The following is a 27,530-nucleotide window of genomic DNA, read 5'->3' on the forward strand; positions in this document are numbered from 1 at the left end:
GTTTTGCAGGTGTGTGACAGGAGCAACTGCCTGAACAGATTATAAGTACATGTGCCCCTTCCTCCCCCTCTCTTCTTAGCCCTCCCCCATTATCAGGATGACCCAGTTGCCAATCAAACAGGAGTGTTGGCCAGGACGCAAGAAGGAGAAAAGAGAAGATGGCTATTTGGGACTCTACAGCCACAGGCCTCGTAAAAAATAGGCTGAATAAGCAGTCAAAGTCCAGGAGTCAAACTAAAAAGGCAAACTAAAAGATAGACAGCCCTGATGAGAAGAGGCAACAGGAATGGAGGCAGCAGCTGAGAAAACTGGGGAAAGAGAGGAGTTTTTTTTCTCAGACCTGGTGTAAAAGTTCTAGCCATTTCTCTCGGAGCAAAGATTGGGAAGAGGAAAAGAGTCAAGAAGCCCAGCCAGGAACAAACAAACTGAAAAGATGAAGAAAAAGTAAAGAGTTTGACAGGACAAAAATAGAAAACAGAAACTAAAAAAGATAAAAGAGAGATCATACTCTGTAGAAAAAGGAGTATAGCTCTATAGAGAATGACAGACAGTGATAGTTATACAGGGACTAAGACAACAGAAATATAGAAATACAGAAGACAGCAATAAACAAATATCTTGGAGATACAGAATAGAAAAATATGAAAATAAAGTGAAATTGGATTTTAAAGAATATAGAAAAGAGAGCTTATAATATAATGTAGAAAAAAGAGCGTATAGAAAATAGTTAAAATAGAAAATAGTTTTATTATTAAGATTCATTTCATACGCAACTCTGTTATTGTTTTCTAAAGGAGAACCTAACCTGAAGAAGAGAGAAGAATTAGAATTGGAAGGTTTTGTTTGCCAATGGTTTACATATGCACAGTTGTTGGAAAGATTTAAACTAGATAAGAAAAGCTATGAATTTACCACTGAGAACACTGAGTTTGAACATGTTTTGTGTACTAACGATGAACATCTTATTGCTAAAATGTATAAATTTTTATTAAAGATGAATTTGGAAGATGAATATGTTAAAGACTGTATGGTTAGATGGGCAAAAAACTTTGGATATAACATAATGTTGGACCAGTGAGAAAATACGTTGAATAAAGGGTTAAAGTTCACTCTCAATTATACGTTGAAAGAAAATTTTTATAAAATGATGTACCATTGGTATTTGACACCAGATAAATTGTCAAAGATGTATAAAGGAACCTCAAATGTCTGTTGGAAATATAATCAATGTGAAGGTACATTCTATCACTTATGGTGGACTTGTGAAAACGCTAAGAAATATTGGAATATGGTATGTATTTTGATTCAAAAGATTTTGAAAACAGACTTGCAATTGAAACCAGAGACTTTTCTTTGAGTATGACAGATAAACAAATGGAAAGACAACACAGAAATTTATTTCTTTATAAACTGCAGCAAGACTTTTATTTGCACAAAAATGGAAAGATTTACAAATATCTACTGCTGAAGAATGGATATTGAAATTAATGGAATTGGTGGAGATGGTGAGACCGACTACTTTGGTCAGAGAAGGCACTGTCTAACTTTGTTTCTAATTGGAAACCACTCTTAGACTTTTTGCTTGATACTCAAAAAAATTCAACTTTGATTTTGGGGTTTGCTGATTGATGTTACAGAAATATCTTGTACAAATTATATGTATTATCCAAATAGACTGATTTTAGGAATCTTCTTGAATATTAGATTAAAAACTATTTTGTACTATGTAAACTTTTAGATATTAGAGTAAGAGGTGAATATATTCTGTATCCATACCTTTACCAAGGAAAGTCAGAAGCTACTCTTCCTTTTTTATGCCCTCCTCCCCCCCTTTTTCCCTTCCTTTTTCTTGATTTTCCTGTATTTTAATTTTTTTTGAAAACATAATAAAATTTATAATTAAAAAAAGATTCATTTCTGTACTAGTTGAAGTAATTTATAATTTACGATTCCTCTTTTATTTGTAAGCTTTCCTTTTTTAAAATAAAAGTCTTCCCTCAGCCACTGAAGACAGATACAAAAATCAATTTCCAGTGCTTTGTCTATTGAATCTGGGTCAGTCTGGTTATTGGTGGTTCAAAAAAACAAAAACAAAAGAACCCGCACCAAGCTGCCTCTCTTGTCAGTCTCAGTCTCTTCTGAAGGTCTCTAAAGGGTGGTAATGGCCCAGAACTGAATATGCAACTAAGGACAGGGCTAAGGAAGTAGAACACAAAGGGAAAAGCAGGAGACCAGGATGGGAAATCAAGAGTTTCAAAAGACGCTGCAACAGAGATGCCAGTAAGAGGTATTTAAAACCTCAGATGTTTCTGCACCAGTGCACACTGAATATTAGAATCAGAGAATCATAGAAGCATCTTGGAGATCTTCAACCCTCTGCTCTGAGACCATCCCAAACAAATGGCTCTCCAAACTTTGCTTGAAAGCCTCCAGGAAAGCAGTATCCACAACTTCAGGAGGCAGGCTGTTCCATTACTTAATAGCTCTCATAGTCAGGAAATTACTCCTTTACTTATCTCTCTCTTGCTTCCAGCCATTGGTTCTTGTCCTACCTTTGGGCACTACACAAAATAAATCCACACCCTCTTCCCTGTGACAGCCCTTCAAGTATTAGAAGACTTCCATCAAGTCTCTTGTAGCCTATGTAGGCTAAACATAATCAATTTTTTTAACAGCTCTTCATAAGATTTAGCCTCCAAGCCCCTCACCATCTTTGTTGCTCTTCTCTGCACCCTTTCCAGTTCCTCAGCATCTTTCTTGTGTGGTGGTAACCAAAACTGTATGGCAGGTACAGTCTGACCAGTACAGCTTAGCAGAACTATCATTTCCTTTGATCTCAATATTATACAACTGTAGATGCAGCCTAATATTGCATTGGCTGTTTTGGCAGCTGCAGCACAATGCTGGCTCTTGCTTAATCTGTGGTCTACCAGGACACCAGAACCTTCTCACAACTACTACTGCTAAGCCAGGTACTTAGAACCTGTACATATGATTTTTCCTACCTAAGTGCAGAACCCTACACATCTCACCATTAAGCTGCATTTTGTTGGAAAAGGCTCAGTATTCAAGTCTATCAAGATGCTTTTGTATTCTGAGCTTGTATTCTGCGGTGTTAATATCCCCACACCACCACCCCTCCACAGCTTTGTGTTGTTTCCTGGAAACCAATCAGCAGCCAATGCAGGGTCCACAAAACAGGTGTCGTGTGATCCCAATGTCAGGAATACTTGGGCCACTGTATTTTGAACCAACTGCAGTTTTCAAATACATTTTAAGGGTAACCCAAGTAGAGCAGGGTAGTGATAAGGGGATGAGTTACTGTTGCCAAATCCTAATGAAAGTGATGTAAGGATGTTGTAAATGAGTAAATAGATACAATTAGCAGGCAACTAACAGTTTTTTCTAACACCCTAAATTAGGACAGAAGAACTTAGAACTATAAAGTATTTTGTAATCTACACTATACTTATTTCAGTATTTTTTTAAACTTATGCTATTTTCATTTTTCGTAAGGTTTCACTATCACTGGTGTCAACAAAGAAGTGAATCAAATCCCAGTTGAAGCATATATGCCAAATTCTAACTTCCCCCAAATTAGTTTAGTAATTCTCTTAAATCCACCAACTTTCAGACCAAGAAAAAGAGAATGTAGAGATGTGTTAAAGTGCACAAACCAAATCAGCCAAGCCATACAAGCAGATCAATTAAAATATTTGAATATTCTTACAGAATCATTAGAATTAAAGTCACCTGAAGTTTGTAATGGATGATCTTCATTACTTGATTCATAAGCTGTAACCGAGATTACCATAGCGACTGCAGATGCTGCAATGGAAATTACCTGACCAGGAAGTTGTGCCTCTGAATTAAGTAAATATAGTAAATGAAAAAGAAACATATGATACATTTTAATAGTTGAGTTCTCCAGCCTCTTTCCTTAGTAAAATTATAATCCAAATAATACAGAACATACCTGTGTTTACAATTTAATAGTGGAAGATTTAAAAAAACCTGAAATAGGTTCTAAAGGTCGTATCAAATCCAATTTAGTAAAATGAAGCGCTTTCTCCTTTTTTAAAAGGATGGCAAAAGCAGCAACCTTTCCCCCATCACTTTGATATTAAACATCAAAAGTCTTGCTTGCATGTGCTACCTACTACTCATGTTTACTCATGTTTAAACAAAGCTGTAATTTTCCCATAGTAACTGCCTGGCTGATTCAATCTGACAGGGTTGGCGCACTCTGGGTTTCTTCAATTAAATAATACCATCTATTGAGACCCTAAAAGTTTGTCTTTTCTATAGTAATGCTTGCCCTCTGGAATGGGGTTTCTCTTGAGATCTAGACAGCCCCCCCTTCTGATGTTTCAAAGGGTCTTGAAGACCTGGCTCTTCACCCAGGCTTTTGGTGAGGGTGAGTGAAGCCCCCCTTTGCACTATGTGGGTTTGTTTTGTTCCCAGACAGCTTTTATCACCCCTCCCGTCTTCACTCTTCATTTCTGTCTGCTGTATTTTTTTTCTTGTTTTTAATGTTTTTTATCTGTAACCGGCTAGAGTTGTTGGGAGTTGGGCACTGTATAAATTTAAATAATAATAACTTCACTACAGATAATAATTATACTCCATTCTTTACAAAAGTAATTAATTTTTACCTGGAGGCTCTTTTCCATTTGATTGCTCATGAAGCAAACCTACGGTCATTAAGATAATTATCAGTACAACCAGTGGAATTCTCCAAGACCCTGCTGCAGAAGCTGGAAAAAAGTATGTTTCCTTTAATACCATCCACATTTTTTCAGATAAATATTATCAAAAAGTATGATCATATTGTTGTGCAAGATAGACGCTCATAAAAATCACAGGATGTAACAACAATTTATGATATAACATTTTCCTGTGTTTTAGACTAATTTTGAATATACTATGATATACAAATCTGTCAAAAATTAATCCATAACATAGGAAAATGTTCTCTTTAACTTGCTATTTAGAGCCAGTTTGGTCTAGTGTTAAGGCACCAGGCTAGAAAGCAGGAGACTGTGAGTTCTAGTCCCACCTTAGGCATGAAAGCTGGCTGGGTGACTTTGGGCCAGTCACTCTCTCTCAGTCCAACTCACCTCACAGGTTGGTGTTGTGGGAAAAATAGGAGTAGGAAGGAGTATTAGGTATGTTTGCCACCTTGAGTTACTGTATTTATAAAAATAATAAAGGTGGGATAAAAGAAATCTAAAAAAAAAAAGCCAGCTGGGTAAACCTTGGGCCAATCACTCTCTCTCTCAGCCCTAGGAACGAGGCAATGGCAAACCACTTCCAAAAAACCTTGCCCAGAAAACTGCATGGACTTGCCCAGGTAGTTGCCAGGAGTCAAAAACCTGACTTGAAGGCATCAAAAAACGAAACAAAATAAAACCCTTGCTATTTAATATAACATAGCATATAATTTTCGGTGGAAGTCAAGAGTACAAAACAAGCTAAAAAATTCTGGTAAACTTAAAAAAAAGAGAAAAGAATAACGTAATAATGAAAAAAAAGGCAAGTATCAACTTGGGTATTTTTAAAATGCTGCCAAATTTTATGATTTAAATTAACAGGAAACAAATACAGACATCTTTTATGAAGGTGGGTAAAATCTGTCCCCCCAAGCCCCATTTGTGCCACTCCCTAAAATTCCCAAAATAATCAGGCTAAATTTTTATTTTGGTGACGTTTTAAGGAGCAAAAGTGGAATTTTTTTTAAAGAATTAAGTTACCAATTTCATAGCTTATAACCCCCTAAAAAAATGCAAAATTCAGTTCTAGTATTTCAGTTCTGCCCTCTCCAGTGACATCAAGTCCACCTAACTCTCAGGCAGGGTACAAAGTCAAAGTGCATCCTTGAGATTGAAAAGGTTACCCATAAAAGGTTACAAGGATCTATATTTACCTACAAGAAAAAGAAGATGGATACAGTGATTATGTTCCCATATTACACTAAACCATTATTTATATAACTCTGGACTGCTGAAGAAGCCATATCTGTCTCATTCATATATAATGCTGAGTCATGAATCACTGTTTACAAAACACATGGCTGAGTTGACATATCATGCTAAACCAAAACTAAAAAATTATTGTAGCATGATGTATGAACCCATATACTGAAGGTTAGCTTTACATTTCAGAGGAATGAGGACCCTCAGATTTTAGAAATTCATATGTTCAATCATTCCTGCATCTCTTCCATGTCAAAAGTATATTGAAGCAGGCTAGATAATAATCAACTCAATACAAATGCAAAATATTTCTGATGTGTCAAATTTGCTAACTTCCCAGATTTGAAAAATCTACAGAAACACCTCATACTATGAAATATACGTACTCACTCACCCAAATGAAAGAGCAGCACAATCCAGACAGGAACCGAGATTGCTCTCAGGTAACGCTCAGTGCTTTGGTTCCATTTAAATAACACAGTTAACAGATAGCCTGCTATCAAGGTCCATATCTGAATATTAAAAAAGGAGGTGGAAATTGACAATGTTCAGTATAAATCTCTGTTAGACTTATACATTAAGTTCAGTCTATCAGGACTGTCTACTAGCAACCCATGAGATGAATTCAGTCAGTATATTCCTAGCAGTTGTATAACCATTTTATTTTTATCTTCTTTCACTTGAAAGAGAAAAATGTTTTCCAATTTTAAGTGACAGTTATTTGTTAAAACTTGCCTTTCCATGATCATAGTTTTGCTTTTGCAGTTCTCAAACGGATGTTTAGTATTTGACATTTAAATGGAGAGAAAGGGGAGCGGGGGGATTTGATAAAAGCTGGCAGTGGGGATGTACAATCAGTAAAGGAGAAGTTTAAACTTCAACATCTCCATGTAGTAAAGAGTAAATAGGACAAAGATAAATGCCTATTTATCAAAAAGCTGCATTTGAACAATAAACCAATATTTGGTTGTATCTGTACACATGCACATAAGCTACCGTCTCTCAACTCACATCTCCAATCTGCGACAGAAGAATATAATGTCTTTTATTACTCCGCATCAGCAGTCTGAGGTTAAAATAAATAAATAGAAGGTTCTTGAAAGTTATTCTCAATTCTAAACTAGCCAGTAATGAACTTCTGTATATGCAACTCAGAGTTTGAATAAATATTCATTTGCACTATTTTACATACAGAATATTTAAATGCTGTCCTTTACAATGGCTTTGAGCAGCTTACCAAAAAGTACAATACAAATAACAATAAAAACAGTTAAAAACAAGAAATATAGAACACCAACATTAAAACAGCGAACAACTCTAATATTAAAACACTCCACCATTAAAAGGCAATAAACTTATTAATCCCTGTCAAAGTATAATATTTATTTATTTGTATTTATTTATTTTTATTGAATGTAAAGGCCACCCAATCCAGACACCTCTGGGTAGCTTATATTTTAAAAGTAAGAACATTAAAACGAAAAGGAAGTATGAACAAACATAACACCTCAAAAAACTGGCAGGAGCTCAGCAACTACTCTATCCTCAGGTCTGGAAACAAAGCCAAATTTTCAAAGACTTTCAGACAGGGCTATGGAGTCGAAGTCATGGAGTCGGAGTCAGAAGTAATTCTTGGGTTACTGGAGTTGGTAAAAATGTACTGACTCTGACTCCTAATAAATTTAAATTGTATATAATAATATAATATGTTAAAATTTCCTATTTCATAGATAATAATTTGATTAATGTATTTTTTTCAGGATATATTTTAATTTTAATGCCTTGTATGTTGCATGCTTGCAGTTGATATAGGAAATAGATAATTAATATTTTTAATTTATTTCCTATATCAATATATAATTAAAGGAGTTGGAGTCAGAGTCAGAGGTACCATGAATAAAGGAGTTGGAGTCAGAGCCAGAGGTTTTATGTGTTGACTCCACAGCCCTGCTTGTAGAACATCAAGGTGGGAACCATAGAGATTTCTGGAAGGATGCCCCACAGCTGCAGAGTACTAGGGGCAGGGCAGCTGGCGAGAGCCTTGGAAAGGATCAGGTTGGCCTCAGTGGTTGTGTTGGCTGTGTACTTTGTTTTGTTTGGGTGAGGTGAATCTGTGGGTAGGTGTGAGCATTTGGGCCTGGAACAATGAGCAGGCAGGCAGGGTTATTGAAACTGTGAAGGGCAGGAGTAGATATAGCAGGAATCTGAGGGTGGGCTGCATTTGGGGATCCTGAGGATGCTATTTGAGAGCAATCCAAATCTCCTGCCCTCAGGATTCACCCTCAATACCAGGTAACCTGATCCTTGGTGGTTCTGGGCTCTGGCTATTGATTTTAAATGCCAGGTTGGTATGTAATAAATCTGCTGTCATCCATGTTTTTTTTTTATAAGTTTTTTATTCTTTACAACAAGCACAAAACATACATAGACAGACAAGAACATACAAAGGCATAAAAAAACACCATCTTCCATTTTATACCGTGTGTCAACCAGTTACCAAATCATTGGTGCCCCTTTCATAATCTTCACTCATTTATATAAATTCTCATATCTATTCAGAATATATTTATATACTTATCAATTAGCAATAATTAATCATTTATAACTAGTCTATAACATCATTTATTACAAAAAATTTTAGCTTTCATTATAGGATTTGTAATACATTTTTGTCCATCAATTATATATGTATATATATATATAGTAATTAATATCATATTTCTATTATAAAATTTCCTAATCCATTACATTACTATATTTTCTCATCCAATCATTAATAAAACAAATCCCATATCATATAAAATTGCTTATCTTCTTGCTCTCTAATTTCAAATGTCAATTAACTCGTCTCTGCACATTCCATAATTTTCAATAACTTCCTCCTGCATAAGTACTTTTCCATTCTTCCAATTCTTAAGAGATACAATTCTAGCCACTATCAAAACATACTTCAATTCTTCACTACATGTTTCAACAAGAATATCTCTAGTTTAAAATCTATATGTTACTATGTCCAATCATGTGTGAATTTTAGTCAAATATCTTAAAACATTTACAATCAAATACAATTCTTTACTATATATTTCAATTTTATACCTTATTCAAACGCTTGCATAGTTTTAAGTTCACCCTTTTCATTCAATATCCCAAAATATCTAGCTGTTTATTCCTTTTTATATATTACTGGATAAGAGAAAGCAATAATAAATGTCCTTTCAACATTCTGCTTTTTTGAAGCATCTGTCAGTTCCATCATTGTTGTATTCCCCTCATTTTTTCTTTAGGGATCTGGAGTAATTTCTTTCTGTAAATATTGTTTTACTTCTTCTTCTTGAGTATTCTCTTAATAGTACAATTTTCCATAATAATCTTGTATATTCCTTTTCTCGCCCTCATTGCCAAAAACAAGTCTGTCCCTCTTCATTTATCAATTAATTATCCCTTTTTGATTCTCAGTTTATAAGCCTCAAGATAGTTCTGTTTAGTATTTCTGATTTCTTGTGCTATTTCTTCCTTTTCCATTGATCCTGTTTTATGTTTGATTAAGTCCATTTTAGCTTTGATGTTTTTTTTTTTTGCGGGAATTTCTGCAGCTCTTTTTCCAGTTTTTTATAGTCATCCTCAATAGTTTAAAAATCTTTTTCTGCATCATGTTTCTTGTATAGTCTATTATCAAACCTCTTGTATAAGCCTTCATTATGTCAAAAGATTCTTTATCTTTGTTCTTGCCAAAAGAAAAAAAAAAAAAGAGGAGGAGGGGAAAGGCTAAGTCTCTTTAAAAATCCAGCTGGAGGGGGAATAGAGAGCAAAGCAAAGCTTCTACCAAAAAAAAGAGTTACTGCCACTAAACAAGGCTCTTGTGACTAAATCAAACTTTCCATCTTGAATATTTTCAAAATCACTTTCAACTCCGCTTTCTTATTTATAGTTATTCGGATGGCACCCGTATAAACATGCACATCCCACTATCTTTTTAGAAAGCCCAAAGTCCCTGAATATACGTCACAATGAAAAAAAACCCCACTGTATCAAGCCTCTAGATGACAGTGCAACTTTCTTTCATTTACTTTCTCTTAACTCCACTTTCCCCATTTCCAAAACAAAAAATATAAGTTTCTTATGACAATAAAAAAAAATCTTAATCAAAAAAGAAGCTTGAAATAAAAGATTATTAAGTATTAAAAAGAGAAAGCCAGTCCGGTTAAGAATATTTTTTTTTAAAAAAAAATCTTGCCAATTCCACTAAAAAGGGAAAGTTGAAAAACAAAGATTTTCCCCCCTTTTTTTTTTAAAGGCTCAATCTCGCCGCTTAATCCACTTTTCTTCACTTTTAAAAATTCTCTTTAAGTTACTTAAGGTGTTCTCTAAGAATAGTTGAATAGTAAAAGTCCATCTCACCCGGTTGACACACCCTCTCCTTCTTCTTCCTTTGGAGCTGTCCTGGCTTTCGCAGTCATTAAATGGCTGCCTCTCCTCCGCTGGCTTTAAGAGCTTCTCCTGGATCAACCAGGGACTTGCGATGTCCCTGGGATCTGCAGGACGCGCCCTTTACAATCACCGTCTCTACGGGACGGCTTAGGTCCATTGGGACCATCCGGCAGGGGAGATATCGGCTGTGATCCTGGGAGCCCAAGATCGCCCGCCGTACCGCCGCAACGCCAGCTCCGCCCTCTCCCTGTCATCCATGTTTTTATTGTAGAAGGGGATGCTGACTTGGCTTGTATTACTGAGACCTGGGTGTGCCCAGAGAGGTGTATCTCTCTCGAAAATATGCCCGTCCAGGTTTGAGGTTCTGCATCAACTGAAACCCTGGGGTTGTGACTATTATCTGTGAGTTGGTGAGGGCACTCAAAGGCTCTGCTATGCAGATAATGTGAGATCCTCCAGCTAAAGTTGGGCCTTCATGAATTTTTGGGATACCTGCTATTGTACTGCCCTTCCTGATGCACAGCATCATCCCTATGTGAACTGATAGATTCTGTTACTGGGCTGGCAGTGGAATCCCTGAGGCTGGTAGTTCTCTATGACTTTAATTTACCTCCTGGGAACATCAAGTGTGGGATGGCTCAGGAGTTCATGGCCTTCATTGCAACCTTGGACCTGTCCCAAGTAATTGAGAACCTGACACATACTGGGAGTCATATGCTAGATCTGGTTTTGTCTTGGGGCAGTTGCAACATAATGTGGTATTGGAAGATATTATCACCAATCTCTTGCCATAGACAGATTACTCTCTGGTTGCCCTCTGACTTACTGGTGCCATCTGCCCCCATGAAATAGGGCCTGTATGATTGGCCTGCCCCAGGCAACTGCTAAACCCAATTGGATTCAGAGGGAGTTTGGGGGTTTCCCTGACGATCTGGTGGGCAGCTTGGCTGAGACCTTGGTTGCAGCCTGGAATAGGCAGAGGAACCAAGCTTTGGGTTGGATTGCTCCAGTGCAGCCTCTATGTGTCAATCCGGGGTGCATCTTGGCTCTCTGAGGTGGTCATCCTGCAGGACTAAGGAAGCATACCTTCTCTGTCGCAGCATCTGCCCTCTGGAACATCATCCCCCTAGAAATACATCCAGCTCCCACTCTAATGGTGTTCTGGAAGTCCTTAAATCCCTGTCTTTTCTTCTAGGCCTTGGAATGGGGTGCCTAATGAATCCTCACAATTAATCACTTGCACTGCTAGTTCGCTTGCTTTGTTTCTGCCATTACAGAAGGCGGGGGGGAGACTGGAACGTATCTGGCTCTCAGGAATGCCCAAGATCATATCAATGTAAGAACCTGAGGATAGCTTCAACATCCACAGGAGAGATTCAAAGACAGAAGGGGAGGTGAAATAGGACTGAGGTAAAACTAAGTTTTGCTGTGTGCAGAACTCAGTTCCAGCTATGCTTCTAGAGTTCCAACTATGCTTCTAGAGCTGTTCACTACTTTCCAATACATGAACTTTCCTTTGAACCTGCATTGGTTTCAATGAGAGTTGCTTTCACTGGGAACTGAGTACCACAGTTCTTACATATAGCTGGAACTGCCCTTTTGGATTTTGCCTGGAATGAAAGTTCACTGAGGAAAGTCCACTGGATTTGCATCAAGAGGAGCTGTGTGAGCTAGAGATGGCAGATGAAATTATTGAGGCGGAGGTTGGAGCCGCTGGCGGCACAGTAGGTGATCTAGCATCTAAATCAGAAATGGAGAGATCAAAGCCAGTAGCAAAACTGGCAGTGAGACCTAAAGAACGGTGGTTGAGCAGGTGGTGGACTCAATCCCAAGAGTCCAGGAAACTGCAAGAATTGGATATTGCCTTGTCCTCTAAAAAGACTCCCAAGCCGAAGTGGTCGCTGAGAGTTGGCGAGGGAGTAGAGGAGGCTCAAGATTCAAAGGGGAAGAGAGAGCCAGAGCCCCAGGTTGCTGTATTGGGGAGTTGTATGGATAAAGTGGAAGCCAAGCTTGATTCCATGATGGATGAACTGAAGTCATTGAAAAGGATGCTAGGGAAAATACTGGGCAGCTGAGACCAAGACTGTCAATCTGGGGACTCCCAAACGACATCTGGGGACAGCAAGGAGGTAGGTGAGGAATCGGAACCCAGTGGAGGGGAGGAGATGGTTCCCCTAGACAGGAGCAACTGAGAAGAACTGTTACAGCAGTGGGGGCTGAAGATGAAGTTCCAGGGGAACCCAGGTCAGCTGGCGTGCTTCCTGACACAAGTGAGAATTTGCATGGAGAGATGTGGCTACCTATTTCAAAATGATGCAGAGAGAGTGGCTTATGCGTCATATTCCCTTGAATACCTGGTAGCGGAATGGGTGGTGGAGATGCATGAGGTTGAAGTGGCTGAACTAACAAATTTTAACAATTTCATGAGTGCTCTGCATGAGTACGTTGAGGATCCTTTCGTGGTCATAAGGGCAAAGGCAAGCATCAAACAAATTAAACAAGGTAATTGAATGGTATCGGATTACATGTCAGAATTCAGGTGGGTAGCCAGGAAACTCTGAGACTGGCCTGAAGCATTTAAGATCCAGTCTTTTCAGAAGGGGTTACAACCTGACCTTTTGGAACATTCGCTAGCCAGGGGGAACCCCAAAATCCTGAAGAAGTGGATCAGCCTTGCAGGGACAGTGGAGACTGATTGGATGTCTATAAAAAGAAAAGGCACGAGCACCCAACCCCCCACAAATTCATCGGGGCCAATAGCGAGAAGATCAGGCTGGAGACAAAAGGAAGGCAGCCAGGATCAAAGACAGGGAAAGCGGTCTTGTTTCAAGTGCAGAGAAGAGAGACATTATGCCATGAATTACCCTCAAAACCAACTCCTGCAGACCGCACTGAGAAGCAAGCAGGCAGGGAAACCACCGAAGGGTCCCAAGCCAGAAAGGAGAGGTATAGCTGCTTTGGGAGAGGAGGAGCAGTCTCAAGTCCCATCGATGGTGGAGAGCGACTTGTCCAAGGATGAGCATCAGCCAGCAGGAAACTCCAGCTGCCTGCTTTAAAACACACCCAAAAGCAGGCAGAAGATTCAGGGTGTGAAGACTTGCAAGGTGAGTGGGCCTTGTAATCCAGTGACAGTTGGGGTGAGACTGAGGGCATTACAGACCAACCGCAGAGCAGATTTGACTGCGTTAATAGACTCTGGGTGTACATGTTGCTTAATTAACCCGGTAATTGTGAATGGACTTGGACTAAGGCTACGGAAGCTAAAAATCCCTGTTACTTTTACACAATTGGACAGGTTGCAAGTGGGAGGGGGCCCAGTAGAATTCTATACTGAACCAATCGAGATGAGGAGTGGAACTCACCAAGAAACCTTAAGTTTCCTAGTAGCTCCAGTTGCTGGCCATGCTCTAGTACTGGGTCTATTTTGGTTAAAGCAGAGGAATCCCAAGGTGGATTGGAAGGTGGGGAGCCAGAAATTTCAGGATGGTGATTACGGGGTCCTAAAGGGAATTAGCAACACACCAATTTTGGTACTAGCGGTGGCGAATATGGAGTTTCCAAGACAGGGTGACCCCAAAGATACCTGCTCAATCCCAGAACAGTATAGAGACTTAAAAGAGGTATTTAGTGAAGTGGAGTCAGATCAGCTCCCACCTCACAGAGCAACAGACTACGACTGAAATTGAACCCAGGGCAAAATTTCCTAAACCAAAAATATATCCTATGACCCCTAAGGAATTGGGAGCGCTGAGAGTATTCATTGATAAAAACTTTAAAAAGGGGTTTATACAGCCTGCAAAATCACAATTGGTGGCACCTGACCTCTTTAGAGAAAAGAAAAATGGTTCATTAAGACTATATATAGACTATCAGGGTTTAAATGCTATCTGTAAGGAAAATAAATACTTCCCTCCTTTGATGAAGGACTTGTTAGCCCATCTGTCAAAAGGGAAGATTTTTACCAAGTTGGATTTGAGGGAGGCATATTTCAGAGTGCGGATTAGAGGGGGAGATGAATGGAAAACAGTGTTCAGCTGCCCCCTTGGTTTCTTTCAATATCTGGTAATGCCATTCAGGTTATTGGTGTCAGATTCGGTCAGCACGGGGCTTCGGGGAAGCTCGCAGCCAGACCACGCGAACTCCACTGGCGGTAGCTAACGAGGAAAAGAGGAACTGAAAGCGCCGCTAATTAATGGGCCACCTGCGCCCAGCCAAACAGAAAAACCGCAGCGGAAGCTTTTAACTATACACTGATAACGGCGCGAGCCAACAATGAACGGGGCCGCAGGCAGCGAAACAAGATCGCAACGCAGCACAGAACCCTCGGGCTTGCACGTAACGGGGAGGGACCAACCCAAGCCGGAGGGGGACTGTCAATCAAGGACAATGGACCCTGACCGAACCTGCCATCATGGACAATCAAGAGGGATTATTGGGGGGCCGATAATCCGCAGCGGTAACGCGATCGCGGGGTGGAAAAAAGCGCGGGAAAGGGGGAATATAACAAGTGATGCAATTGTACCAAGCCAGTCCTGGCTTTGCTTGTGACTGCTACGTTATGCATGAGTAAACCTCTTTTGTGAACCACACGTGTCACGAGAGTTTCTCTGTCGAACGGGGCAAACCTTACATAAAGCCAGGACTCACCGTTAGCGCTACCCGGTACCACCGAGGAGCGTTTCTCTTTCTAATACAGGCATGACCAGCGACGAGGAATCCGTGGGTCAGCTGGAGCACGAGGAACCCAGGCTCGAGGAGGGACGGTCAGAGCCACCCGGGAGCGACGGGACAGCGACCAGGACCGGGTACCCTCCAACCGAGCGGTGGTCGATGTGCGTGAACCAAGGGCCAGACAGCTCAGGCGTCACGATGACCCGAGGTTCGGGGCCCCGGAACCGCGAGTGGGACGAGAAGCTCGCCCGACTAGAGGAGAGGGTCGAGCGGCGCCTAGACGCCATGGAGGCGATGCTCCAGACCTTGCTACAGAGAGTGGGACCATCGGCGGTGAGCGATGGCGCGAGCAACAGAGGTGGCAGTACGGCACCCCAGCCGGCACCGCCCACGATGCCCCGGTCGGTGGACCGACGGGCGGCGGACGCCTTGAGACTTCGAGGCATCACCGGGAAGTTCTCACGGGACCCTGAACAGCTACCACATTTTTTGTCGCACGTTAGGGGTTTCATGCAGAGGGGTGGTCACCTATTCGCTAGGGACAAGGATAGGGTATCCTACGTGGCCGAGCTGTTAGATGGCCAAGCGGCTAGCTGGGTGATCGGACTATACGACGCCAACGCGGCGGAACTGCGGAGTTTCCCGGACTTCATGCAGGCGCTCCGGGACAGATTCGAGAACACATTGAGCGCCAAGCAGGCTGAGGACGACATCCTGCAGTTCAGACAGCGGGACAAGTCGGTATCGGAGTACGGCTGGAGTTCCGGAGGTTGGTAGAGAAGCTCACGGACTGGCCGGAGTCCCTGAGGGTGAAGTATTTTAAGAAGGGGCTCAATCCAGAGATCCTGGAGCGGGCACTGGGACGGGATGACCCATCCACAGTGAAAAAATGGATCTCGCTGGCCGGAACGGTGGAATCGACGTGGCGGCAGATTCAACAAAGCGCGAGGCGACGGGACCAGACGAGGGGCCGGCCGAGGGAGAGACCCCCAGAGGAAAGGCGGAGCAGTCGGCGGCAGTCCACCGGGGGACGAGAGGCGACCAGAACCCCGAACCTGTGCTTCCGGTGCGGAGGCAGAGGCCACCGAACCTATTGCATTCAGCCAGCTAGACGGCACGCTGGCGGGGGGGGCCAGCTCAGTATTACACCGAGCCGGTCCAGATGACGATCGGGAGCCACCGAGAAGAACTAAGATTTGTGGTGGTCCCGGTGGCCGACTACGCGGTGGTGCTCGGCTTGGCGTGGCTGCGGCGACGGAACCCACGGGTCGACTGGACGGCGGAGGCAGTGCGATTCGGGGTCCACAGATCGGCAAAGTGCGAGAGCAGAGGGGACCGGGCCATGGCAACGGGCGCGACCGCAACCACAGACGGACAAGTGGAGGATTCGAGGCACAGGGAGGCGGGGTGAGAGCAGACGGAGCCTGAGACCCGGGCGGCAACAGCAGCAGCAGCAGCGCCGGGATCCCGGAGACTCGCAATGATCCCGAGGCGTGGAGAGGCAGCGGCGACTGGCGGAACAACTGCAAAGCAAGAGACAAAGTCCGGGGAACCCACGACGGGCGGCGGAATCCCGAGGCAATATTGAGACCTGGTGGCGGCGTTCGGGGAGAAGGAGTCTGACCAGCTCCCTCCACACCGACCCAGTGATTGCGCCATCGAGTTAGAGCCAGGGGCAACGCTGCCTAAACCGAAAATGTACTCCCTGTCAAGGAGGGAGATGGGGGCTCTGCGGGAGTTCATAGACAAGAATCTAGCGCGGGGATTCATCCAACCCGCGAAGTCACCATTAGCGGTCCCGGTACTATTCCGGGAGAAGAAGGACGGCTCACTCCGGACGTGCGTGGACTACCGGGGGCTGAACGCAATCAGCACCAAGTACAAATACCCCCTCCCCCTGATGAAGGACTTAATGTCGCACCTATCTAAGGGGAGGGTGTTCACAAAACTGGACTTGCGCGAAGCTTACTTTAGGGTCAGGATCCGCGCTAAGGATGAGTGGAAAACGGCGTTCAACACGCCGCTCGGAAGCTACCAGTTTTCCGTGATGCCGTTTGGATTAAAAGGGGCCCCGGGGGTGTTTATGCAGCTAATAAACAAGGTGCTGCACGACCTACTCTACCGGGGCGTCCTGGTCTACCTGGACGACATCCTCATTTACACCGAAACCCTGGCGGAGCACGTGAGCCTGGTGCGCACGGTGCTCCAGAGACTGCTGAAGGCGCAGCTCTACGCGAAGCTATCAAAATGCGAGTTTCATCGGGAGCAGCTGGACTACCTAGGCTACCGAATATCCAGTTGGGGAATTGAGATGGACCCGGCGAAAGTAAAGGATATTCTGGGCTGGGAAGCGCCGCGAACCCGGAGGCAACTTCAAAGCTTCTTAGGGTTTACGAACTTCTATAGACAGTTTATCCCGAACTTCGCCCAAATCGCCCTCCCCCTAACAGACCTGCTAAAAACCAAGGGCACTGGAAAACCCCCCAAGCCCAGCATGACACTTGCGTGGACTGCAGAATGCCAGGGGGCATTTGAGGAGCTAAAACGGCGGTTCACAGCGGAGCCGATCCTGCGCCATCCCGACCCAGATCGGCGGTTTATCATCCAAGTAGATGCGTCAGATGTGGCAACAGGGGCAGTCCTACTCCAGCCCAGTCCGGAGGGGACCATCTACCCATGCGCCTACGCCTCCCGCAAATTCACAGACACGGAGAGGAGGTGGATGGTGTGGGAGAAAGAGGCGTACACCGTCAAGTGGGCACTAGCCACGTGGAGGCATCTATTGGAGGGGGCAGCTGAACCATTCGAGGTGTGGACGGACCACAAGAACCTCGAGGCCCTGAAGACCCCGCGTAAGCTATCCCCCAAACAGGCGCGGTGGTCCCAATACTTCAGGAGGTTCAGGTTCACCCTAAAACACATCCCCGGGAAGCGCAACTTCCTAGCAGATGGGTTGTCTCCCATGCCCCAGCACGCCAGCCTACGAGAGGAGATCGTGGACTCCATCATCCCTGCCAGCAGGCTGGCTGCAAAGGCGGTGACCCGGAGCCAGACCAAGGGGGAGCGACGGGACGCGGCGCCTGAAGTAAGGCAAGGGTTCGCGGAGGCGGCGGAGCGGGACGCTTGGCTCAAGCAAAACTGAGAAGTGCTAAGCAGCCAAGAGGGTTTGTGGTGGCACGAAGGGAAGTTGTACGTGCCCGAGGGGTGCCGACGGGAGGTCATGGAAAGAGCCCACGACAGCCGGAACACAGGGCATTATGGCTTCGTGAAGACGCTCCACTTAATTCGGCGGCAGTTCTGGTGGCCAAAGTTCCGGAAGGACGTGGAGGCATACTCGGGGGGTTGCCCGGTGTGCGCGATGGGGAAAGGGGCCAAAGGCAAACCTAGAGGGTTACTCCAGTCGGTAGCGGAGCCCGACGGCCCATGGCAAGAGATCGCCATGGACTTCATAGTAGAGCTCCCGAAGAGTAAGGGGAAGGCCGCTATTTGGGTGGTTACGGACTTATTCTCCAAACAAGTGCACTTTGTAGCGTGCCGGCGAGTCCCCACGGCAGAGGGGTTGGCGAGGCTGTTCGTGCAACATATTTACCGGCTCCATGGCGCGCCCCGACGGGTCGTCAGCGATCGGGGTGGCAACTTCATCGCGCGGTTCTGGAGGGAGTTCCTGAAGCGGGTGGGGACGAAGCAAGCCCTTTCCTCCGCGGCGCATCCGCAGACGGAGCCACGGAACGCCTGAACGGGGGGCTCGAACAGTACCTGCGCTGCTACGTGGGGCACCAACAGGACGATTGGGCGGAGCTACTGCCATTCGCGGAAGTGGCATACAACAACGCCGTCCAGAAGAGTACCGGGTTCTCTCCATTCAAAGTAGCCACCGGGAGAGACTTTGTCCCCATGCCGGAGTTGCCTCAGCCGGAATCCCAAATCAACTCCCTGGACGCCTGGTTCGCCCAAATCGACGCCACCCGGCGAGCGGCGCACGCGGCATTGCAAAGAGCCAAAGCCGATTACAAAAAACACGCGGACCGCAAGAGACTCCCCGAGGGGCAGTGGAAAGTGGGGGACCAGGTGTATTTGTCAACCAAAAACCTAAAGACGCACCAGACATCGAAAAAACTCAGCCCGAGGTTTGTGGGGCCGTTCCCCATTGCAGAGGTCATCAACCCAGTAACCGTCAGGCTGATGCTCCCGAAAAGCCTCAGGAAGATCCACCCGGTGTTCCATTGCAGCCTGCTAAAGCTGCACCAGCCGGGGAACGCCTGGCACAAGGCAGAGGGGGTGCCACCACCCATCATGGTCGGGGGGGAGCAGCATTTCGAGATCAACCAGATACTGGACGCCAGGAGCCACAAGGGGCAGGTCCAGCTCCTAGTGCAATGGAAACATTTTCCCAAGTCCCACAGCGAATGGGTAAGCAAAACCCACATAAGAGCGCCGGACCTAGTGCGGGACTTTTACAACAAATACCCCGGGAAACCGAAATAAAGTCGGGGGGGAGTTGTCTTCAGGGGGGCGGTATGTCAGGTTCGGTCAGCACGGGGCTTTGGGGAAGCTCGCAGCCAGACCACGCAAATTCCACCAGCGGTAGCTAGCGAGGAAAAGAGGAACTGAAAGCGCCGCTAATTAATGGGCCACCTGCACCCAGCCAAACAGGAAAACCACAGCGGAAGCTTTTAACTATACACTGATAACGGCGCGAGCCAACAATGAACGGGGCCGCAGGCAGCGAAACAAGATCGCAACGCAGCACAGAACCCTCGGGCTTGCACATAACGGGGAGGGACCAACCCAAGCCGGAGGGGGACTGTCAATCAAGGACAATGGACCCTGACCGAACCTGCCATCATGGACAATCAAGAGGGATTATTGGGGGGCCGATAATCCGCAGCGGTAACGCGATCGCGGGGCGGAAAAAAGCGCGGGAAAGGGGGAATATAACAAGTGATGCAATTGTACCAAGCCAGTCCTGGCTTTGCTTGTGACTGCTACGTTACGCATGAGTAAACCTCTTTTGTGAACCACACGTGTCACGAGAGTTTCTCTGTCGAACGGGGCAAACGTTACAATTGGGAGCTCCTGGCATGTTCATGCAGTTGATAAATGAGGTGCTACATGAATTTTTATGCAGGGGAGCGTTAGTATATCTGGATGATATTCTAATTTACACAGAAACGATGGAAGAGCATGTAGAATTGGTGAGGAAAGTATTTAAAAAATTGCTAAATACCCAGTTATATGCAAAACTTTCCAAACGTGAATTTCGCAAGAATCAAATTGATTAACTGGGATATCAGATATCCAGGAGAGGGACTGAGATGGATCCAGGTAAAGTGTGTGATGTAGTTGGATGGGAGGCGCCAAAAACTCGCAGGCAACTACAAAGTTTCCTAGGGTTTGCAAATTTCTACCACCAGTTCATTCCAAACTTTGCTCAAGTTGCCCTCCCTCTCACTGACCTGTTAAAAATGAAAGGGAAAAATGATAAGGTGGAAGCCCAAAGACCAGGGACACCTTTAAATTGGACAGAAGAATGCCAGTCAGCATTTGAGCAATTAAAGATGCCTCTTTAATTTACTCAGTTTGCTGCAGAACGAATCTTAAAATACCCCGACCCTGAGAAACCTTTTATAATCCAAACAAATGCGTCAGATGTGGCTATAGGGGCTGTTTTACTACAAAAGACCTAAAGTGGGGTGTTGCATCCTTGTGCTTACATTTCTCGAAAGTTTACTGAGACTGAGAGATGCTCGTTAGTGTGGGAAAAGGAAGCTTTGCAGTGTGGTGGGCTCTAATGACTTGGAGGCATTTGTTGGAAGGGTCATCTCATCCTTTTGAAGTCTGAACTGATCATAAAAATTTAGAGGCTTTAAAGTCTCTGAGGAAATTATCACCAAAGCAAGATGGGCTCAGTTTTTCAGTCGGTTCAATTTTACTTTGAAATATATACCACGAGGAGAGAACTTCCTGGCTGACGCACTTTCCAGGTTACCACAGCATGACAGCCAGAGAGAAGAGGTAGTCACTGCAGTTGTTCCATGTTCCCAAATGGGAATGGTAGCTGTTACCAGAGCTCAAGGTAAACAATGGAAGTGCAAACCAGAGGGAGATTTGCTGAACGAGTTAAACTGCAAATTATGAATGGATGAATGGTTTCAGAATAGAGTCTTTTACAAATAAAGATGGAGCATGGTGGGTAGGTAGAAAATTGTACAGTATGTCCCAAATGAGTCCAGGAAAATGGTCCTAGAACGAGGCCATGACAGTAAAACAGCAGGCCATTTTGGGTTTGTGAAGACTTTACACCTCCTACAAAGGTAATTCTGGTGGCCATCTATGAGGAAAGACATAGCAGAGTACGTAGCCAGTTGCCCAACATATGCTATGGCAAAAAGACAAGGGGAGGAAACCAATGGGCCTTTTACAACCAGAAGCAAGCCCTGAGAAACCTTGGAAACAAACTGCTATGGATTTTATTGTTGAGCTACCTGAAAGTGAGAAGAAAACAGTGATTTGGATAGTAACTGACTTGTTTTCAAAACAAGCCCATTTTGTGGCATGTGCATCTATTTCAACTGTGGGGAAGTTGGCTAAAATCTTTATACAGCATATCTATAGACTGCATGGGGCCCCTGACTGGATCATTAGCGATCGTGGGATCCAGTTCACTTCAAGGTTCTGGAAGGCATTTGTGAAGCTAATTGGGTTAGGTCAAGCCCTGAGTTCAAGTAACCACCCCCAGACAGATGGTGCTTCTGAACATTTGAATTCCGTATTAGAACAGTATTTAAGATGTTTTGTAAATTATCAACAGGACAATTGGGCAGAACTCCTGCCATTTGCTGAAGTGGCTTATAACAACACTGTGCATCAGAGCACAGTGGTTTACCCCATTCAAAGTAGCTACCGGGCAGGATTTTGTGACTATCCCAGAACTTCCCCAGGAATCCACTCAAGTGGCCTCAGTAGACAAATGGATCAACAAATGACAGGTACTTGGCTGATAATTAAAGCGGCATTACAAGATGCTAGGGAGGATTACAAAAACACGCAGATTGCAAGCGGTCCCCTGAAAAGGAATGGAAAGTGGGAGACAAAGTGTATTTATCAACTAAGTACCTCAGAACACTACAACCATTGAAGAAATTGGGACCCAAGTTTGTGGGACCTTTTACAATAGAGAGAGTCATTAATCCTGTTACAGTTGCCTAAGAATTCACCCAGTATTCCACTGTAGTCTCTTAAAACCTTAAAAAGAATCATCAGACGGTGAGCAGCACTTTGAAGTAAAAGAGATTTTAGATGCCAGAAAACACAGAGAAGTACAATTCCATGGAAGGGTCTTCCCAAGTCTCAATGCGAGTGGTAGCTAAGAAACATGTGCAAGCACCACAGATGATTAAGGACTTCTACAAGACATACCCTGACAAGACAAAATAACGAATTCATTCATGTTGTAAAAATGTACATATGTTTTACTTCTATCTAGTCCCTTTACAGGTCTCCTTCCATGAAGACCAAAACTGATTCTTTTTCCAGAGGGGCAGTATGTCAGAATCCTCACAATCACTTGCACTGCTAGTTTGCTTGCTTCGTTTCTGCCATTACAGAAGGAGGGGGGGGGGGGAGTGGAATGTTAACCATTAGGCGCAAATGGGCTATTATCTGGCTCTCAGGAATGATCAAGGTCATACCAACTTGAGATCCTGAGGACAACTTCTACATGCGCAAGAGAGATTGAAAGACAGAAGGGGGGTGAAATGGGAGTGAGGTAAAACTAAGTTGTGGCACGCACGGGACTCAGTTCCAGCTATGCTTCTAGAGTTGTTCACTATTTTCCAATAAATGAATTTTCCTTTGAAGCTGCATTGGTTTCAATGAGAGTTGCTTTCGTTGGGAACTGAGTACCACCGTTCTTACATCCTGTTAGGGTAAATTTTGTGTAGTACATGGAGTTTGTTTTGTCCAGACATCCAGAGTTTGCTTTGTCTATTATTGCTTATCATTTTATAATATAAACTACCCAGATTCACCCTGGAACTGGATGGTCTTAAATTTAATAAATAAATAAACAAAATAAATAACTAACATACAGTATTTCTCATCTTTAAAAGGGGGGGGAATGTGGACCCAAGAAACTATAGACCAGTCAGCTTGATACTGGTGCCTGGGAAAATCCTTGAAAAGACACTAAGCAGTAGGTTTGCAAGCAGTTAGAAAGGAACAAAGTGATTGCTAAAGGCTAGCAATTATTTGTTAAAAACAGGCCATGCCAGAGAAATCTTACTGCTTTTTTTGACAAAAGTGACTAGATTAGCAGATCGAGGCAATATCTAAGATATCCAGACTTCAGTAAAGCATTTGATGATGACAACAATGATGATAGACAGACAGATAGAATGGAACAGTGTGGGGTGGACAGTCCCACTACCAGATGATTTGTAGCTGCCTGAACAACTGAACCCAACACATGGTCCTTAATGGCTCTATGTGAACATGGAGGGAAATATCCAGTGGGTCCTCACAGCTCTGTCCTGGACCCAGTGCTTTTCAACATTTTCATAAATGTCATAGATGAGAAAATAAAAGGAGCGCTCATCAAGTTTGCAGATGACCACATATTCCCTATACATTAAAAGTATTATAAAGAGATACCACTTGCTATTTGCTTAGTACTGGAACTTTGGTTATATAACTTTTAACCAATCTTGATATAAGAGGGATATAAAAATTAAGAATTACACGGTCTTGTCTCTGAATTCAGAGGGTATAGCTGTTTTCACAGATGATACAATTTATACTATTCTTGTGGTAGTGAAAAACTTACAATTTTTTGAAAAAATAGCTGGCTTTAGGATTAATTTGAATAAATCAGAAATCATGTCCATTAAACTTAATCCTAATATTCAAAATCATATCTACTAACTTTATAAACTCCAAATTTGTGTTAACATACTGAAATATTTAGGAAAGATGTTGCCAAAAATCCCAGTAAACTGACATGTGAATATAATTTACGTAAGAAAATGCAATCACAGTTAGTAAATTGGCATGACCAATCCTTAACAATCTTAGCCAGAATAACTACAATTCAAATGAAATTTCTTCCCAAATGCTTTGTTCTTATTTCAAATACCATAGAAAATATCAGAGAACATATAACATTGGCAAAGAATTTAAAATCCTTTCATCTTTCAGAATAAGGAATCTAAGCTTTCCTTTAAATTAATTAAATAGGCAATCAAGAGATGGAGGGTGCGGTATTCCCAATTTATGTAACTATTTTTATGCATATTAGTTAAAACAGTTGATTAATTTGATATATCCACAGGGTAAGAGATGAATACAAATTGAACTGCCACAAACTGAAACTTCTTTTGACAAATTTCTACCCTTTTATGAAATTATCTAGACTCTACAAAAAAGATCAAATCAGTTAATAACTCCTTTATACTCTGCTTTATCTCAAGTTGGTTGCTGTGCCAAAAGCAACTTTTACCAGCTATTTCCCTTTTACTTTTCATTATGAACCATCCATCTTTTCCACAAATATTTATACAAACTCAGATAAAACAACTAGAACTTGTTACAATTAATTTTTTTACAAATCTAAAAACTCAGTTATTGTGAAACAACTTGCTCTTACTCTCTCCAATTTAATAATAATTGGCTTGTCTTATTACAACTACAGTGCTTCTTCTCAGACTCAAAAGTTCAGATCTCCGCACTTAGAACTCTTACACCATCTGAATTTCTCTTAGAGATTAAGGAAAGTAATAAGAAAGGTCATGTTTCAGAGATCTACATATGCCCCACTAGAATTTCATCTGCAAATGGTAATGGCTTGCATTCTTGTTGGGAGAAAGATCTGGATATCACCTTTACCAATCCACAGTGCCCCACACTGGACATCTAAGATATCTTGATTGGTATCAGCTAACTTAAGGAGAATGCCTAAGCCTAAGGTAGAGATGATATCACACACCAATACAATTGTGCACATATCTGGATCTACTTTAAGTGCTGGCAGGGCTGTGAGGAAAGGATACCTAATTGGCACCTATGGTGGACATGCCCAGCTATAGCACAGTTTTGGAATATTGTGTTTAAAGAAATGACCAAAATTCTCTGTGTTTAATCCTACTTTATATTTAATCCTACTTTATATTTACTGAATATCTTTATAGAAACTGATATTAGGCAAAAAGATGATTACTGAAGCTCAACTTACTATTTGCTGCCAATTGTACAAAACTGAATATATTAAATCTTAAAACATGGTATTCTAAATTATGAGACATTGCAATACTGAAAAAAAATTATTTCTAACATTAATGAAGAATGATTAAAGGAACCGAGTATGTGTAGCTTAAAGAAGAGAAGGCTAAGGGAAGACATGATAGCAGTCCTCCAATAACTGAAGGGAGGTCATAGGGAAGAGCATGTGGATTTGTTCTCCATAGCTGCCAAGAATCCAGTGGGTGGAAGCTTTACAGAGAGAGATCCAAACTTGAAATAATAATTTTCTTGACAGTGAAAGCTATTAAGCTGTGGAACAGTCTGTCTCTTGGAATCATAAGTGCTCTAAGTTGGAGAGCCATTTGTCTGGGAGGGTATGAGGATCCTGCCTGGACAACAGATTAGAAAACCATCAAGGTTCCTTCCAGCACTATGATTCTATGATCCTACTTGTAGATGATTAATAAAAGCAAAATTAGAACAACAACAATAATAATAATTTATAAGTACAAATTCCTGATTCTTAGATTCTTTTCATTAGATTTCTTAGCATAACTAAGACCCTCAACAGATGTGATATAAGTATTATATCACATATATATTATGTTACATTATATTATATATAAGTATATTCAGTATTCACTAATAAGTTAAACATATTTTTAAGTAATTACATATTTCTTGATCAATCTGGGTTTATTTCTAGGTAACATGAAATATTAAATTAGGACAGTTTCATTTAATACATAGTAACAATCACTTACATCCTTACTACTTCAAAGCAGACCACTGTAACATGCTCTATATGGGACTGTTCTTTGAGTGTACCTGAACATTTTAACTGGTACAGAATGCAGCAACCTATATGCTGGTGGGTGAGAACCACTACAGCAGTGCTATACCATTTTTTCCCCAACTTTATTGATTTAGTCTATTGACCATATCAAGTATAAAGGAAATAAGATAAAATAAAAAATGCCATTGTAAACATACAAGAATAAAAATATAAATATAACTAAAACTATGGTACAAGTTCATGTTAAGCCATCACCCCTGCAGTCAACACCAATCTGATCTAAGTAATCTGCCCTCTTTATAACTGCCTTTGATATAAAGAGTGTAGTCTTACTGGTGATACGCAGGTTCTTGCCCTGTAAAAAGTAGGAAAGTTTCTGCTGGCTGCTCCAGTATTTTTTATTTTTTAAATATAAATCTAAATGGTCAGCCCTCTACAATATAATCTACAATCAAACAGGATGTGTGCAGTATCTTCAATAGCTGGGGTGCCACAAATACATAGTTTTTCTTCATATGGGACTCCTTGAAATCTCCCATATCTTCCCATAGAGTCTAACTGGTCGAAATGAGCTCTGGTAAAAGCTCTTCTAAGATATTGGGGTAAAGGAGTTGTTAGATACTTTTCTAGTTGGAAGACTGATTTCTGTTGGGCCAGCCACTTCAAGGACTTGAGATGTTTAAGGTGTGCTATATCCTCTTGGGCAGCCATATCCAAAACCCTTTGTTTAAAACTTTTTTTGGCCTTCAAGTCTGATTGTACTGGGAAGTGGGTTGAAAATCCATATTGGGAAATTGTATTGGTAAGTCGGACTGCCTAAGCACGAGGAGGCTTATTGTGCAACTCTTCTTCAAAACAAAGCTTTGGTAATCTTTCTGAGTCCATAGATAGGATCTTCAACCAGTAATTGAATACTTTTGTTACCAAATGACTTTGTATGGGGGGAATACCTAACTCTGCTCTTACCGCTTGGGTTGGGGTGGACTTATCCACTCCCAAAATACATTTCAGAAATGAAGACTGTATCTGTTCAAACAAAAGGACATTTGAGCTTCCTCACAGTTCTGCCCCATAGGTAAGCATTGGGATGATTTTACTGTTATAAACCTTTATGATTAGAGTTAACGATCCTGGGTAACTGTGGTTAGTTAACTACCTTAAGGCATTGGCACAGGCTGTAGCTTTTATGGAACTTCTCTTGTAGTGGGTGAGCCATGAACCTGTTTCAGTAAAAATGAGCCGTAGATATAGATGGGACTTAACTTGTTCTATATGTTTCCCGTCCAGGGTCCAATTATATTTGATCCGCCTTTTCCCAAAGATGACTACCTTGGTCTTAGATTTGTTAATAGACAGGTAGTTACATGTGCAATATGTACTAATCTTACGTAGCAGCCTTCTCATTCGTACTTCGGTGTGTGACA

The 27,530-nt window shown here is 42.5% G+C and overlaps 1 protein-coding gene across 4 annotated transcripts in view; it reads right to left on the bottom strand.

Moving 5' to 3' along the window:
* Positions 1–27,530, bottom strand: part of TMEM245 (transmembrane protein 245) — a 128,213-nt gene that overhangs the window by 79,338 nt on the left and 21,345 nt on the right. The window contains exons 1-4 of one of the 4 annotated variants that reach the window (XM_088136482.1): positions 6,987–7,049; positions 6,370–6,487; positions 4,656–4,757; positions 3,754–3,864 (exon numbers count right to left, since the gene is read on the bottom strand). The exons of 2 other annotated variants lie outside the window; for them this stretch is intronic. In XM_088136482.1, coding sequence (XP_087992608.1) covers positions 3,754–3,864; positions 4,656–4,757; positions 6,370–6,487; positions 6,987–7,034 — 379 coding nt within the window. In that variant the 5' untranslated portion in view covers positions 7,035–7,049. Of the gene's footprint in view, positions 1–3,753; positions 3,865–4,655; positions 4,758–6,369; positions 6,488–6,986; positions 7,050–27,530 lie in introns of those variants that run through there. One more of the 4 variants, XM_088135471.1, reaches the window with a different exon arrangement.

This window comes from Python bivittatus, unplaced genomic scaffold (genome assembly GCF_059951505.1).
Source record: "Python bivittatus isolate LINGU-HERP-01145 unplaced genomic scaffold, Pbiv_v1 ctg000000_np1212, whole genome shotgun sequence".
Lineage (NCBI taxonomy): Eukaryota > Metazoa > Chordata > Lepidosauria > Squamata > Pythonidae > Python > Python bivittatus.